Source organism: Leptodactylus fuscus, chromosome 1 (assembly GCF_031893055.1).
Source record: "Leptodactylus fuscus isolate aLepFus1 chromosome 1, aLepFus1.hap2, whole genome shotgun sequence".
Lineage (NCBI taxonomy): Eukaryota > Metazoa > Chordata > Amphibia > Anura > Leptodactylidae > Leptodactylus > Leptodactylus fuscus.
In genome coordinates, this window is record NC_134265.1 from 292,547,325 (window position 1) to 292,560,781 (window position 13,457).

Here is a 13,457-nt window from a genome sequence, read left to right on the forward strand (position 1 = left end):
ATAGCTATTACAGTACAGGACAGTATATCAATGGGAGGCAGGGACCCCTAGCATCATACATAACTATTACAGTACAGGACAGTATATCATTGGGAGGCAGGGACTCCTAGCATCATACATATACTATCCTGTACTGTAATAGTTATGTATGATGCTAGGAGTCCCTGCCTCCCAATGATATACTGTCCTGTACTGTAATAGTTATGTATGATGCTAGGGGTCCCTGCCTCCCAGTGATATACTGTCCTGTACTGTAATAGTTATGTATGATGCTAGGAGTCCCTGCCTCCCAGTGATATACTGTCCTGTACTGTAATAGCTATGTATGATGCTAGGGGTCCCTGCCTCCCAGTGACATACTGTCCTGTACTGTAATAGTTATATATGATGCTAGGACTCCCTGCCTCCCAGTGATATACTGCCCTGTACTGTAATAGTTATGTATGATGCTAGGACTCCCTGCCTCCCAGTGATATACTGTCCTGTACTGTAATAGTTATGTATGATGCTAGGGGTCCCTGCCTCCCAGTGATATACTGTCCTGTACTGTAATAGTTATGTATGATGCTAGGAGTCCCTGCCTCCCAGTGATATACTGTCCTGTACTGTAATAGTTATGTATGATGCTAGGAGTCCCTGCCTCCCAGTGATATACTGTCCTGTACTGTAATAGTTATGTATGATGCTAGGAGTCCCTGCCTCCCAGTGATATACTGTCCTGTACTGTAATAGTTATGTATGATGCTAGGAGTCCCTGCCCCCCAGTGATATACTGTCCTGTACTGTAATAGTTATGTATGATGCTAGGAGTCCCTGCCTCCCAATGATATACTGTCCTGTACTGTAATAGTTATGTATGATGCTAGGACTCCCTGCCTCCCAGTGACATACTATCCTGTACTGTAATAGTTGTCACTGGGAGGCAGGGAGTCCTAGCATTATATATAACTATTACAGTACAGGACAGTATATCACTGGGAGGCAGGGAGTCCTAGCATCATACATAACTATTACAGTACAGGACAGTATATCACTGGGAGGCAGGGAGTCCTAGCATCATACATAACTATTACAGTACAGGACAGGACTCTTAGCAGCACAGATATTTATGATGCTAGGAACTCCGCTCCTGTCACACTGAAACTCTGGTTAACACAGAGTTTCAAATGTGAAACTCATTCTTATGATTCTAGCCTCAGGACCCTTGTATGGGACTCTCGTCTGTGGCTAATGGTCTGTGTCGGTGGTAGGACCTGTTCTGAACTGGGCTGTTTGCATAGAAGTCAGTGCATCATCGTAAGTTATGATCAAAACAGTAATGGACTACATGTGTTCTGTCAATTCACTACTGTAGTGATCGGACCCCTCAGGAGATCCCTGTATGATAACTATGATGCCTTGTCTCCTATGCACATGGCCCATTTCGGGCTGGGTCCTACTGCTCAGGCACAGGACTGTCATGTGCAAGGATCATTAAACTTTATACTACTGACAAAACAGACAAGAGAACATGAGGGCTTATTCACACATCACAGCTTTTTACTTGTTTATGTGACTGGGGTTAAGGTACTACCACCCAGTGTACCATGCAGCGCTGTTACCAAAAACTATGGCTGTGTGTATGGGTCTAGAGAAATGAATGTGCCCATACTTTTGATTTGCTATTGCGGATCAAAGTACGATCACGTGAAGGAGGCCTAAGCTTTAGTCACATGACAATGAATTGTGGCAGTTTTACACATTGGTTGTGTAAATTTAGCCTTTAGGCTGAGACCCCACGTTGCAGAGACGCAGATTTTTTTTTTGTTGTTGCGGTTTTATGAGCCAAAGTCAGGAGTGGATTGAGAAGTATAAGAACTTCCTATATATTTCCCATTCCTTTTGTAGCCATTCCTGGCTTTGGCTCAAAAAACCACAACAAAATCTGCAACAAAAAAAGCTGTGTTTCCGTAATGTGGGGCCTTAGCCTTAGGCTGTTTTTCTTTAAAAAAAAAAAAAAAAACCCCACAAAACTTGTGGTTTTTCAAAAATATAGTTTTTCAGCAATAGACAATGTGAACAGCTTAACCTAATGAGAACGCACCTATAGTTCCAGAAGGGAGTGCAGTTATAACTACATTCAGTACATTCATTTTGCCAGAAAAACCTGTGGACAGTTCATGAGTGTGAAATGTGCATTGGGGATCTGGAAAACTCCTTTAGGCTGTAGCCCCACATTGCGGAAATGCAACTTTTATTGTTGCGGTTTTTTTGAGCCAAAGCCAGGAGAGGATTGAGTAAAAGGTAGAAATATAAGTTTTTCCTTTGTTTCCCATTCCTTTTGTAGCAATTCTTGGCTCTGGCTCAAAAAGAAAACGCCACAAAATCTACAACAAAAAAAGCTGCATTTCATCAATGTGGGGTTTTAGCCTTAGGGCTAGTTCACATGTGAACTGCCCTTGCAGGTTTTGACACCGAGAGAGCCGCGGCGAGCAGCGCCTCTCTCTGGTCAAAACCCGCCTGCTGCGACCATCGCGGTCGCGGCTTTTCCCTCCGCTGTCGGCTCAAATGAATGAGCCGACATAGGAGGCTTCCGCCTGAAGAAAGGACATGTCGCTTCTTTTCTCTGCTAGCAGCAGCCCGCCGCTAGCGGAGAAAAGAAGCCTGGCGGTCTGCATAGACCACCATTGTAAAGGGGAGGTTTTTGACGCGAAATCTGCTGTCAAAAACCTCCCCTTTGCTCACGTGTGAACGAGCCCTTAGGCTGAAGCTCCATGTTGCAAAAATGCAACTTTTCTTGCTGCAGATTTTGCTTTTTTTTTTTTTTTTTTTTTTTTAAACCAAAGCCAGGAGTGGATTGAGTAGAAGGTATAAGAGTTTCCTATATATTTTCCAATTCCTTTTGTAGTCATTCTTGGCTTTGGCTCAAAAAAAGCTGCATTTCTGCAACATCGGGCCTCAGCCTTAAAGCTATGTTCACACCTGTGCCTGCTCTCCGCTGGGGGTTTCCGCTCCTCAGTCCACTTGAAAAATGCGGAGAGAAAAGCGATGCAAACAGTGCTTTTCTCTCTGCATTTTTCGGCCAGAATCCCGGCGGGCCCCATTACAGCCTGTGGGATTCTGTGGGTAACTTTGGTTTTTTTTGTTTTTTTTTTAAGCGAATTAGGTTTGAGTGGGGGGGGGGGGGGGGCGGCAACCCCCGCTGAATAGAAATCCAAACGCAGGTGTGAACTTAGCGTAAGTATATGTATATTAGAAAGTTGTGTAACTTCAAGGTCTACAGACTAATATATATGTAAAAAATAAAACCTCAATTCCTTTTTAAGGCCTATGTAGCAAAAACACTGTGGGGGAAAAGATACAATAAAAACACACATTTTTATTTCTGCAGTGTTTCATTTTGTTTTGGGTGTGGTGTTGTGTTTTTGTTTTTTTCCTTATTGAATTTGAGTGTCTACAAAATGCCATAATACAAACAAAACACCCAGCCAAAAACTTTACTGATGGTTTATCCACACCTTGTATAAACCATTGGGGTAAGGGCCCGTTCACACGGAGTAAACGCGCGTGTATTTTGGCAAAATACATGTTTAAAAAATACACGTGTAGAAATACGACTCCCATTGACTTCAATGACATTTTACACGTGTATTTTGATGTGTTTGTTTTTTTTTTTCACACATGTAAAAATAAAAAAAAGTCATTGAAGTCAATGGGAGCCTTATTTTTACATGTGTATTTTGCCAAATACACACGCGTTTACTTCGTGTGACCAGGCCCTAATGCTTGGAGAACCTGATGCTGCTGATTTGGGGAGGGGTTAATTGGCACCAACACAGCATTTTCCTATGCACCTTGCAATTTTCATGTGGCGTGTGCAGTTTTTTGAACTCTGCCTATTTTTTTTTAAATAAAAAAAAAAAAAAAAATTTGGGTACCAAAAAAAAAAAACTGAACTAAATGCAATTATTTTTTTTAATTTTTTTTTTTCATTGCAGCTTTAACATCCAACTACAAGTGAATAGTAAGGGCTTCAGCGCCGGCGTACAGTTCTCGTATCACTTCTTCCTGCAGTGTGGATTTTAGTACTTGTTTGTCAGGTGATCAGTCATGTGGATATAATAACTGCAGTATGTTAATGAGTGACTTATAGTGATGCAAAGGATGTTATAGATGGCGGTGGAAACCGGCCTGACCAATTGCCTGTAGTAAATACTGTACGTCATATATTCTCAGTACCCCATGTACTATAAAATGACCTTTATCTGAAGTATTGAATGCAAACCCATACTACTGTATTTGTGAAGCTCCAGGTACTGCACAGGGGGTCAATAGGCCAAACCACCATCTCCTCTCATACTAGATCAGTGGCAGGAACCTATTTCTGCAAACTAACGGAATGGTACGTGATGAAGATGGCAACCGATCAGGAGCTAAAGCGGGGCCATGTACGTGATGCCACTGTTTAACCCCTTATAAGACACCACCATCATTATTAGAAGTGGCATCTGTTTGCTACCGTCATTACTAGCCCTGTTGTAATGAAGGTGGCGATGTGGGTGATGGAGGTCTTAAGTCCAAAAGTATCATTATAAGATTATGCTAGTAGCAAACTAGTATTGGAGAGCATTGTAGTGCTAAACACTGCAATAAACAATCACGCCAACTACTGTACAGTCACAAGTGTAATTGGGAATGGTTAGATTTGGTATTGATGTGTTTGTAACAACCCACAGTATAACAACAAAATTGCAGGGTTTTGGGGCTTTTTGTGCAAAAGTAGTACAACATAAGCAGTAAAAACCTGGTATCGCCATCATCATACTGACTGGCAGATTAAAGGTTATGGTTAGTTCACACAATTGTGACTTTTTTTTTTTTTTTTTTTTTTTTTTTTATTTGTTGCTCTCATCCGTCAAAGGAAGTTTCATCTGAGCTGGAGTCATTGGCCTGACAGTATGTCGGTAGAAGCTCTCCTAGCATTGTAGTTACCTGTGATGCTAAGAGTTCCTGCCCCTCAGTGGCATACTGTTCTGTATTGAGTACAGTATGGGACAAAATGTAGGGGAGAGGCAGGGGCAACACAGTGGCTCAGTGGTTAGCACTGCAGCCTTGCAGCGCTGGTGTCTTGGGTTCTGAATCCTTCCAAGGACAACATCTGCAAGGAGTGTGTATGTTCTCCCCGTGTTTGAGTCGTTTTCCGCCCATCTTACAAATGTAAGATGTGCATGTAAATGTACATTGTGAGCTCTATATGGGGCTCACAATCTACATAAAAAAAAAAAAATTGATGTAACTCGAGAGACAACAGGAGTTGGTTGAAGAGTATAATAAGAAGATATGTATATTTTGTCCACAGTGGCACGAAGACCAGCCAGCAGAAGCCTGTGGAAGTGAAGGAGAACACTGAGAAGTTCTGTCCAGTGACCATGAACCCGCGGCACACCAGGAAGGCTTTCAAGGTTATGAATGAGCTCCGCAGGTATTATTTTTGCTTTCAGACATAGCATGCCACTCAGGATTTACCCAGGCACTTATTTCTATTTATAGAGGGTGTGATCATGTAGCATCTTCTAAAAGTGAAGATACCTCCTGTATCCTAAGATTACATCAGCTACAATATGCATTCAGTTCACCAATGTATTAGAAGTGGTGTACAGTCTGGAGGGTAGTGCTACTGTTTACATATGTTATGTTTGTGTTTTTCGGCTTATATGACTACATAAGCAGAGGCTGACACTCCTTTCTTGTGCTGGTATCTACATGAGAATTGGCCCCACACAACAGGCCAATGTGCATCTTTCCAAACACAATATGAGAAGAATAACTTGCTCATAAAAATTCCTGTTTTCTTGCTTTGTATGGAGGATGTTGGAGTTTCTGTGCAGAATTTGTCACAATACACAAACTTAAACCTGTGAATGGAACCTGAGTGTTGAAGCTGTTTCTCTGTAATATGGAAAGGGATGGGGCATTTATTTAGACCACCGTCCTGTGCTGTACTGTGGCGAACATAATCCAGATTGTTAGTTGTAATATGGAAGTGGTGGATTCTTTAACATGAGCTGATCAAACTGACCTGAAATTAGAAAGTGAGTCAGAAGCTGATGGAAAGATCTTTTTTGGTAGAATTTTCTTGCCAAACGGCCTCATATAGCCCTATGTATGAATCTGCAAAGTGCAGGTGACTAGTACTCAGGTTCTTGGCATACTGGAGGGATAAGGGATTGCTCAGAAACCTCTCCCTGCTCCGTGTACATGGCTCAGTAAGGAATTCAGCAGTTTGCCAGCAAACTCTACAGCCGTCCCGTGCCCTGCCAACTAGACGGAATTATTTTGTGCTCCTTTGGATAACTTAATAAGTAAAACCTTTAATCCTTGTACATTTAAAGGCATTTTGGATCCCTGTGCGGTCTCTGAAATATTGGTACGCCATGAAGTCCAGCACCTTTGTGTAGTGTTAGACTTCTTTGTCTGAGGTGTAAAAGGTTTTAGGCTAGGGAAGGAGAATACAAAGTTGGAAATGATACATGACGGGACATCCTTTAGTCATCCGTGCACAATTTCCATGACGTTCAGGCATCCAGATACGATCCAGGTCGCTTCCTTGCAGGATAACATTTTGACCTTTTTTTTCATGTCACTGCAGACTATTGGTATTGAAGAGGAAGAAAACTAGGTCTAGTAACTATACTGTGTGCGGTCTCCTATGTGAATGTGTAGTATGTATACTAAATGCAAAATGCCTGCCATTTGTAGGACTAAAGCTGCCCTTTTATGCTGTCACAGATGGCTATCCTTCAGGTCCGTGTCTGACACTTTACCAGGCCTTACATCATGACTTGGAATATATGTGAAATGTCCCAAGTCATGTTGCAGACATTGACTGTTCCTGAAATAGGTGTCTACTACAGAAAGTGCCTATGAGGCAACAAACACTTCCCATATTTCTTAGAATATGGAAATCATATCTAAAAGCTTATAATAGAGCTTTAAAATCATATCATAGCACTAAAGAAGATAATTGACAATAATTATCCAAATAAAGCCATCCGGTTACAAGAGCGGTCTTGTTTTGCCGCAATAGAAAGCCGCTTGCTCTTGCACATTCCCCCCTCCTCTTTCTCCTTTCTAATGTAATTATCCTGTTGATGTCTGGGTGTGAAGGCAGCGGAGATCTAAATTCACACAAATAAGAACGCCTTTTTTCACAGATCTATATGTGTACCTAATTAGAAGTGATGTCAGGGGAAGCTGCATGTAGATTTATAGAAATCCTGAAATAGAAGGTTGCAAAATGCACAAACTTTGTTAGAGAAAATGATACATATGTCATTGTGTATTCTTAGACCAGTGATGGCTAACCTTTTGAGCTTGGTGTGTCAAATGTGTATGAAAACCTAGCTCAGCTCTGGTGTGGTAATATCTTTTTATAACCCCCCCCCCCCCCACACACACACACAAATCTGCCCAATTCCTAGTTTATTCCACTAGGAACTACTATTGCCTCCTATAAGATGCGTCCCTGCGACTTGGATTCCCTTTAACCTGGGGTGTAATGTCATATAAGATATATGAATGTATGAAATAGGTATGTTACACTTTATATATTTTACATACAGGTTTACAGGATATATTGTATTTAACTTGGTTTCCTGTTTTTCTTCTTTACAGTCAGAATTTACTATGTGATGTGACAATTGTGGCAGAAGATGTGGAGATAGCGGCTCACAAGGTGGTTCTGGCAGCGTGCAGTCCTTATTTCCATGCTATGTTTACAGGTATTTCCCTTTTTTCTTTGTGAGAAGTGCTTATGAATGTGTTAGAATAATTGATCTCAGTTGCAATGCTGAATACACAGAAGACGGCAGCTTTCCCTTCTGGGGATAGCTTTTAAATCTTCCGTACTACTCGTGTTTCTTTGCCTTTATGGCTGGCTTCCTGAGCTGCACAAGGGTGTGGTGGCATGCTTTACTTTTCCTAGACTCCTAGTCAGCCATCACAGGATAAGATGGAAAAAACTCGACACGTCTAATCCAGTTTGATGTAGCCAGCAATTTATTACTTTATATTGTATTGGCATTGATGCTTATGGCATTGTTCCTTGTATTATTTTGTTTTTCTATACTCTTTACATAAAGATGACCTTTCATGTCCTCGAGCACATGCAGTTTTATATACCGCTAGAAAGCAGATAGTGCACTGAATTCATCAGCTTTGCCATTGTGTGCCCTTATTATCTTTTCACCATCAGAAGGGCGTTCCTGACATCTAGTGGGGCGTGAGGAACGCGCTCCCCCCTACCCCCCTCTCGACAGTACGGGCCATAGCTCTGTAACACACCCTACCACCCAACAGTACTTGTCCATAGACTAGTACTGGGGGAAGGCGTTACTCACAGTCCAACTAGACTTGTCAGGAACGCCCTTCTGACGGTGAAGAGATATCATTAAGGGCACCATTATCTCTTGCACGGTCAGCTTTCTAGCGGTATATAAAATGGCGTGTGCCTGAGGACATGAAAAGTCCTCTTTTTAATACTCTTTACTAGAGATGAGCGAACACTATTCGGAACAGCCATTTCTAATAGCACGCTCCCATAGAAATGAATGGACGTAGCCGGCACGGGGGGGTTAAGCGACCGGCCGCCGGCAAAGTCTGCGTGCCGGCCACTTCCATACCTTTCTATTTCTCATCACTAAACTGGCAAAATTATTGCGGTTTTCTCACAAGAACTAACTTTTATATACCGGTATATCTTTGTGGTTTTCTTTTTTCAGTTTTTATACAGTAATATGTTGGTTGGGTGCAGTAAATTAGAGGGAAACATATATATCTTTTTATAGATCTATTTATATTTACATGTATTGTATCCTCCATTTTGCCATCAGGTCCCCCATCCATTCTTTGTCTGCACTGACTAACCTAGTAGTGAAGTGGCTCCAGTGAAATGCTGCAGCCAACGCTGGCATAAGTGGTAAGATGTTTGGTACTGGTGAGGTCACTGGTACCCAACATGTAACTGCTGAGGCTAGTAAGTGGCCAATGTGGTCACCTGAGCAGGGTCACTTGCAGCCCAGCTCGTACTGGCACTGAATGGAACAAGTGACTATGGTGGAATACAGGATGAAGAAATTTGAAATCACAGATTAAGCTTTAGTCCGTCTTGGAAGACCAAGACAAGTTTAAGTGTCAAAGTACAGTCCGCACTGTCATGCAGCTAAATTGCAACTTGTGGTTTCTCCTAGGGCTTGGGTTATTAATCACAAAATAACCGAAACGATGTAGGCAAGTTGACATCATTTTGCATCCATGTCATCCCATCTTAACTGCCATTGGCTAAAGCATATATCTCGCTAACTGTATGCTATCCAACAGCTTGCCGTGTCATTGGACCTGTGGCAAGAAGCCTACTTGTCATTTTTCTGTTCACCTGTTGCATCATGTGTATAAAAGCTGACCTTGCACCCTAAAGCACTCACCTCGCCAGGTCACACAGGAGTCTTGGGCTTGATTCCTGGTGCCCTAACACGTCAGGTTATGAGGAGCTTAGTGTGCCAGAACTCTAAAGGATTTTAATGGCCATGTAATTAATTCTAGCAGCATGAAAGGCATAGGCGCACTGCAGTGACCTGCTTGTTTCCCAGCCTCGCTGCTCATATTCACTTTATTTTCTCTCTGGTACTGGGATACTTCCTGAGCTGCTGGATCTGAAGATAATGAATATTTATTTCCCTTTCTTACAAATTAGAGGAATGTAAGACGATCTATCAAAGACGGGTAGGCTTCAAAAGGAAATTCTGGATATTATACAATCTGTTGAATGACTTTTAATTTCACTTATATATTACATGGTCTGTCCATATACTGTAGATATTTCCCTGGTTCTTTTTTAGAAAAGGGGTAGGTTGGCTTTGGATCAAAGCCCATATATTTACAGCTCAGCTTATGGTCTGTTACTTGCCCTGTACACCTTATCTGGTCGATTACGAAGAATACCAGGGTTGGGCTGTGCTGATATGTTATAGCAGTTTGTTTGACCTCTTCTAAGTCCCGCCCAGAACATTGGCTTATTCGATTATACTTCACCATAAAACACAAACCTCCACATATTGAGTGTAGTTGGCCTATGTGTATCTTGTGACCTAAAACTACATTGCATTAAATTCCACTACAAATTAACTGGGTGATTTTTGAGGTTGTCTGCAATGTAATATTTTAGGAAATGAAATAATGGGTTAAAAAATAATGCCTATTCCTCTCCTCCTTGCATACAGGAAATGCACCAAATACCTCTCCAAGGATATTCACCAGCCACCGTTGTCACGCTAGGTTCACACTAGCAATGGGGTTTCTGTTCTTTGAGTCCACTTGGGTACCTGAAAAAATTGAAACCTAGGCCACTTAAAAATCACTTGCCTGCGGACTCCCGTAGACTATAATGGAGTCTGCTGGGTTTCCACCTGAAAAATGCAGAATGGGGAATTGACCCGCTGAATGTACAGCGAACGCTAGTGTGAACCTATACAGAGCACAATGCTGTGGTAAACTTTTACGTGTTACACTTGTAGATTTGGAGGAAAACACATTTGAAATCAAATGAAGCAGTTGTTGCACTGGGGGGAGAGGGGGTATTCAGCTCCATGAGCACTGCTGTTTAGCAAGTAGGATGCGTGATGTCATAGCAGTGGGAGAATAAACTCACACTGCAAAGGGGGGTACAGGCAAATGAGTTCTCTTGCAGCACTGGGGGCGGTACTCAGCGCTCAAACAGCACTGGGGCGCCCCCAATGTTGCGAGCGAAATCTCCAGCGCTGCCTCCATCTTCGTCTGGAACGGCCTCTCCCTGCATCTTCTTCCGGCGCTGGCTTCAAAAGTCTACGCATGCACAGTCGGCTCTGCTGTCTGTCCGTGGGCATTTTTTTGTGGCCGCGAGCATAAGCAGTAAACTTGCACAAACCCCTCCCCCCAAAAAAAATCCCATTCATGCCAAAGATTCCTTTGGCTACTATTATACTCTGAGTATAGCAGAGGTGAGTGAACAGTGAGTGGGGGAAAAGGAAGGGGGATGGCTCACTGTGGCATGTACCCCTAGGGATAGTGATGTCCCCATACTGCAGGGTGATCTAAGGTATAATTTTTTTTATTTTTTTTTTTTTATTTTTTTTTTAAAAAGTCGTTTAGAATATGTTTGCCCATTGTTCTTGTATGACTCCAGGGAAAAGTTAAACTTTTGGAAGTTTTATTTGTGCTTTCATCCTACACAAGTTAGTTAATGTACACTCCATAGGCTGCAACAAAGCCTGACCGGAAGTGAGGGCAGTGTATGGAGCAGGAGGGATTGGCAAACATTGGGGAGAATTACAATTTACAAATGGTAAGGTTACATTCTAGTATGTGTCTTCACCCTGCGGACATTAGTATGACATAGCTTTGTGAGCATGTAAGTGCCTGGTTTACAGATAATTCACATTAACCACAATATATAGTACAGGACTTCCACAATCTGCCCCCCTTATTACATCAATGGCCTGATCACTCACAGGTAGGTCCAAGGTTTTTTGTTTGTTTTTTCTTAATCCTTCCCATATCTCCCACGATTAAAAGCTATCACTTCAGGAAAGGCTACAACATCCAGTAACCTTCTGCCACCGCCTTATGAGAAGTTTCTGTCCTCCATACCACGCCCGCCCTTTGAAGATTGTATATGCAGACAGGCAGGCAGGGTTCTCTTTCTGTACCAGTCTAAACTCATTCAGCTTTGTTGTGAAGTTTTGTATAGTTTCTGCATTCTGTTTCTACCTTTCATACGATATTGTGCAAAAGTTTTAAGCAGGTTAGTAAACATACTGCAGAGTAACAGTTTTCAGAAATAGGTTTTTGTCAGAAAACAAATCGATCAATAGAGAAGTCACTCGATATGCCTGCCCTAAACCAAGGTTAAATGCTTGGTAGCTTGTTGAATGAGAGGTTGCCAAGTCTGTATCTCTGGATTTGAAGGACTTGGTGCAAGTTCCTGTTTTCTGGTCTGTGAACAAATCCCCATTAAGAGTTAATTGGTTATTGCACTAATCTGGCAGACAAGATATGGATCTGCATGTTTTCTCCTAACAGGAAAATGTTCTCTAGCTCTGTGTCTCATAGTCATCTGGTTAATGTCGTCTTGTATATCCATGGCTTCACAAATGTTAACAATAAAATGTTGACTACGCTTGTGCTCTGACTCTGAGTAGTTTAGTATATTCACCATTGATAAGCTTTTTCTTCTATTACTACTTTCCTTTTAAAGGGGTTGTCCACCTTCAAACCAGTATTAAGTGACAATGTTAATGTTTGTATCATTTTCCAATATACTTTCTGGATCAATTTCTCACTGATTTCTAGATCTCTGCTTGTTGTCATTCATTTAGCTTACACCAGGGGATAAAAATTGGTCCATGGTCATGTGATCACAGGTCACCAGGTTACCAGGCAGATGTCTGATTATTGTGCTGTGATTATTAACCAGCTGTGCACCACTCGCGGTCACATGACCAACGTCTGGCGGTTACGTAACCAACGACTGGCTTATATCCATTGAGAGTAAGCAGAATGAATGATGGCAAACTGAGATCTAGGAAACTATTATATATTTATACAAATAAGATTTCTCACAAAAGGGTTGGCCACTCTCAGACCAATATTAAATCCTTAGATAAGCCTTTTGGGCAGCTGTGTGTGGAGAGGTTTATATTACCAATATGTGTTATTTAACTTTAAAATAGTTACAATATATTTTGTTGTATTTAACTTTTAGGTCCACTATGATAACTTGGCAAACCTACCCAAGTTGGCCGACTTTTAAGGACACACATGGATTATGTGAAGTGGTCACAGTCTTCTATTGGACTGCTAACAATGTACAGTGGGTATGGAAAGTATTCAGACCCCTTAAAATGTAACTTTGTTGCTCAAAAAAGTTTATTTTATTTCTCATTAATGTACACTCAGCACCCCATCTTGACAGAAAAACCAGAAATGTAGATATCTTTGCAAATTTATTAAAAAAACAAAAACTGAAATATCACATGGTCATAAATACTCAGTTTTGAATATCTGCACCCTTTTGAGCTAGTACAGCCATGAGTCTTCTTGGGAATGATGCAACAAGTTTTTCACATCTGGATTTGGGGATCCTCTCCAGTTCTGTCAGTTTGTATGGTGAATGTTGGTGGTCGCCATTTTCAGGTCTGTCCAGAGATGCTCAATTGGGATTTGGTCAGGGCTCTGGCTGGACCAGTTAAGAATGGTCACAAAGTTGTTCCAAAGCCACTCCTTTGTTATTTTAGCTGTGTGCTTAGGGTTGTTGTCTTGTTGGAATGTGAACCTTCGGCCCAGTCTGAGGTCCAGAGCACTCTGGAAGAGGTTTTCTTCCAGGATATTCTTTGTACTCTGCTTGCAATTGAAGGAAAGATGAATGCTGCAGTCGTCCTGTCCTT

The 13,457-nt window shown here is 41.7% G+C and overlaps 1 protein-coding gene across 1 annotated transcript in view; it reads left to right on the forward strand.

Moving 5' to 3' along the window:
* The window catches only part of KLHL2 (kelch like family member 2), an 88,810-nt gene that overhangs the window by 16,531 nt on the left and 58,822 nt on the right, over nucleotides 1-13,457 (forward strand). The window contains exons 2-3 of the mRNA XM_075258014.1: nucleotides 5,339-5,461; nucleotides 7,654-7,760. Of these exons, the coding sequence (XP_075114115.1) occupies nucleotides 5,339-5,461; nucleotides 7,654-7,760 (230 nt within the window). The remainder of the gene's footprint in view (nucleotides 1-5,338; nucleotides 5,462-7,653; nucleotides 7,761-13,457) is intronic.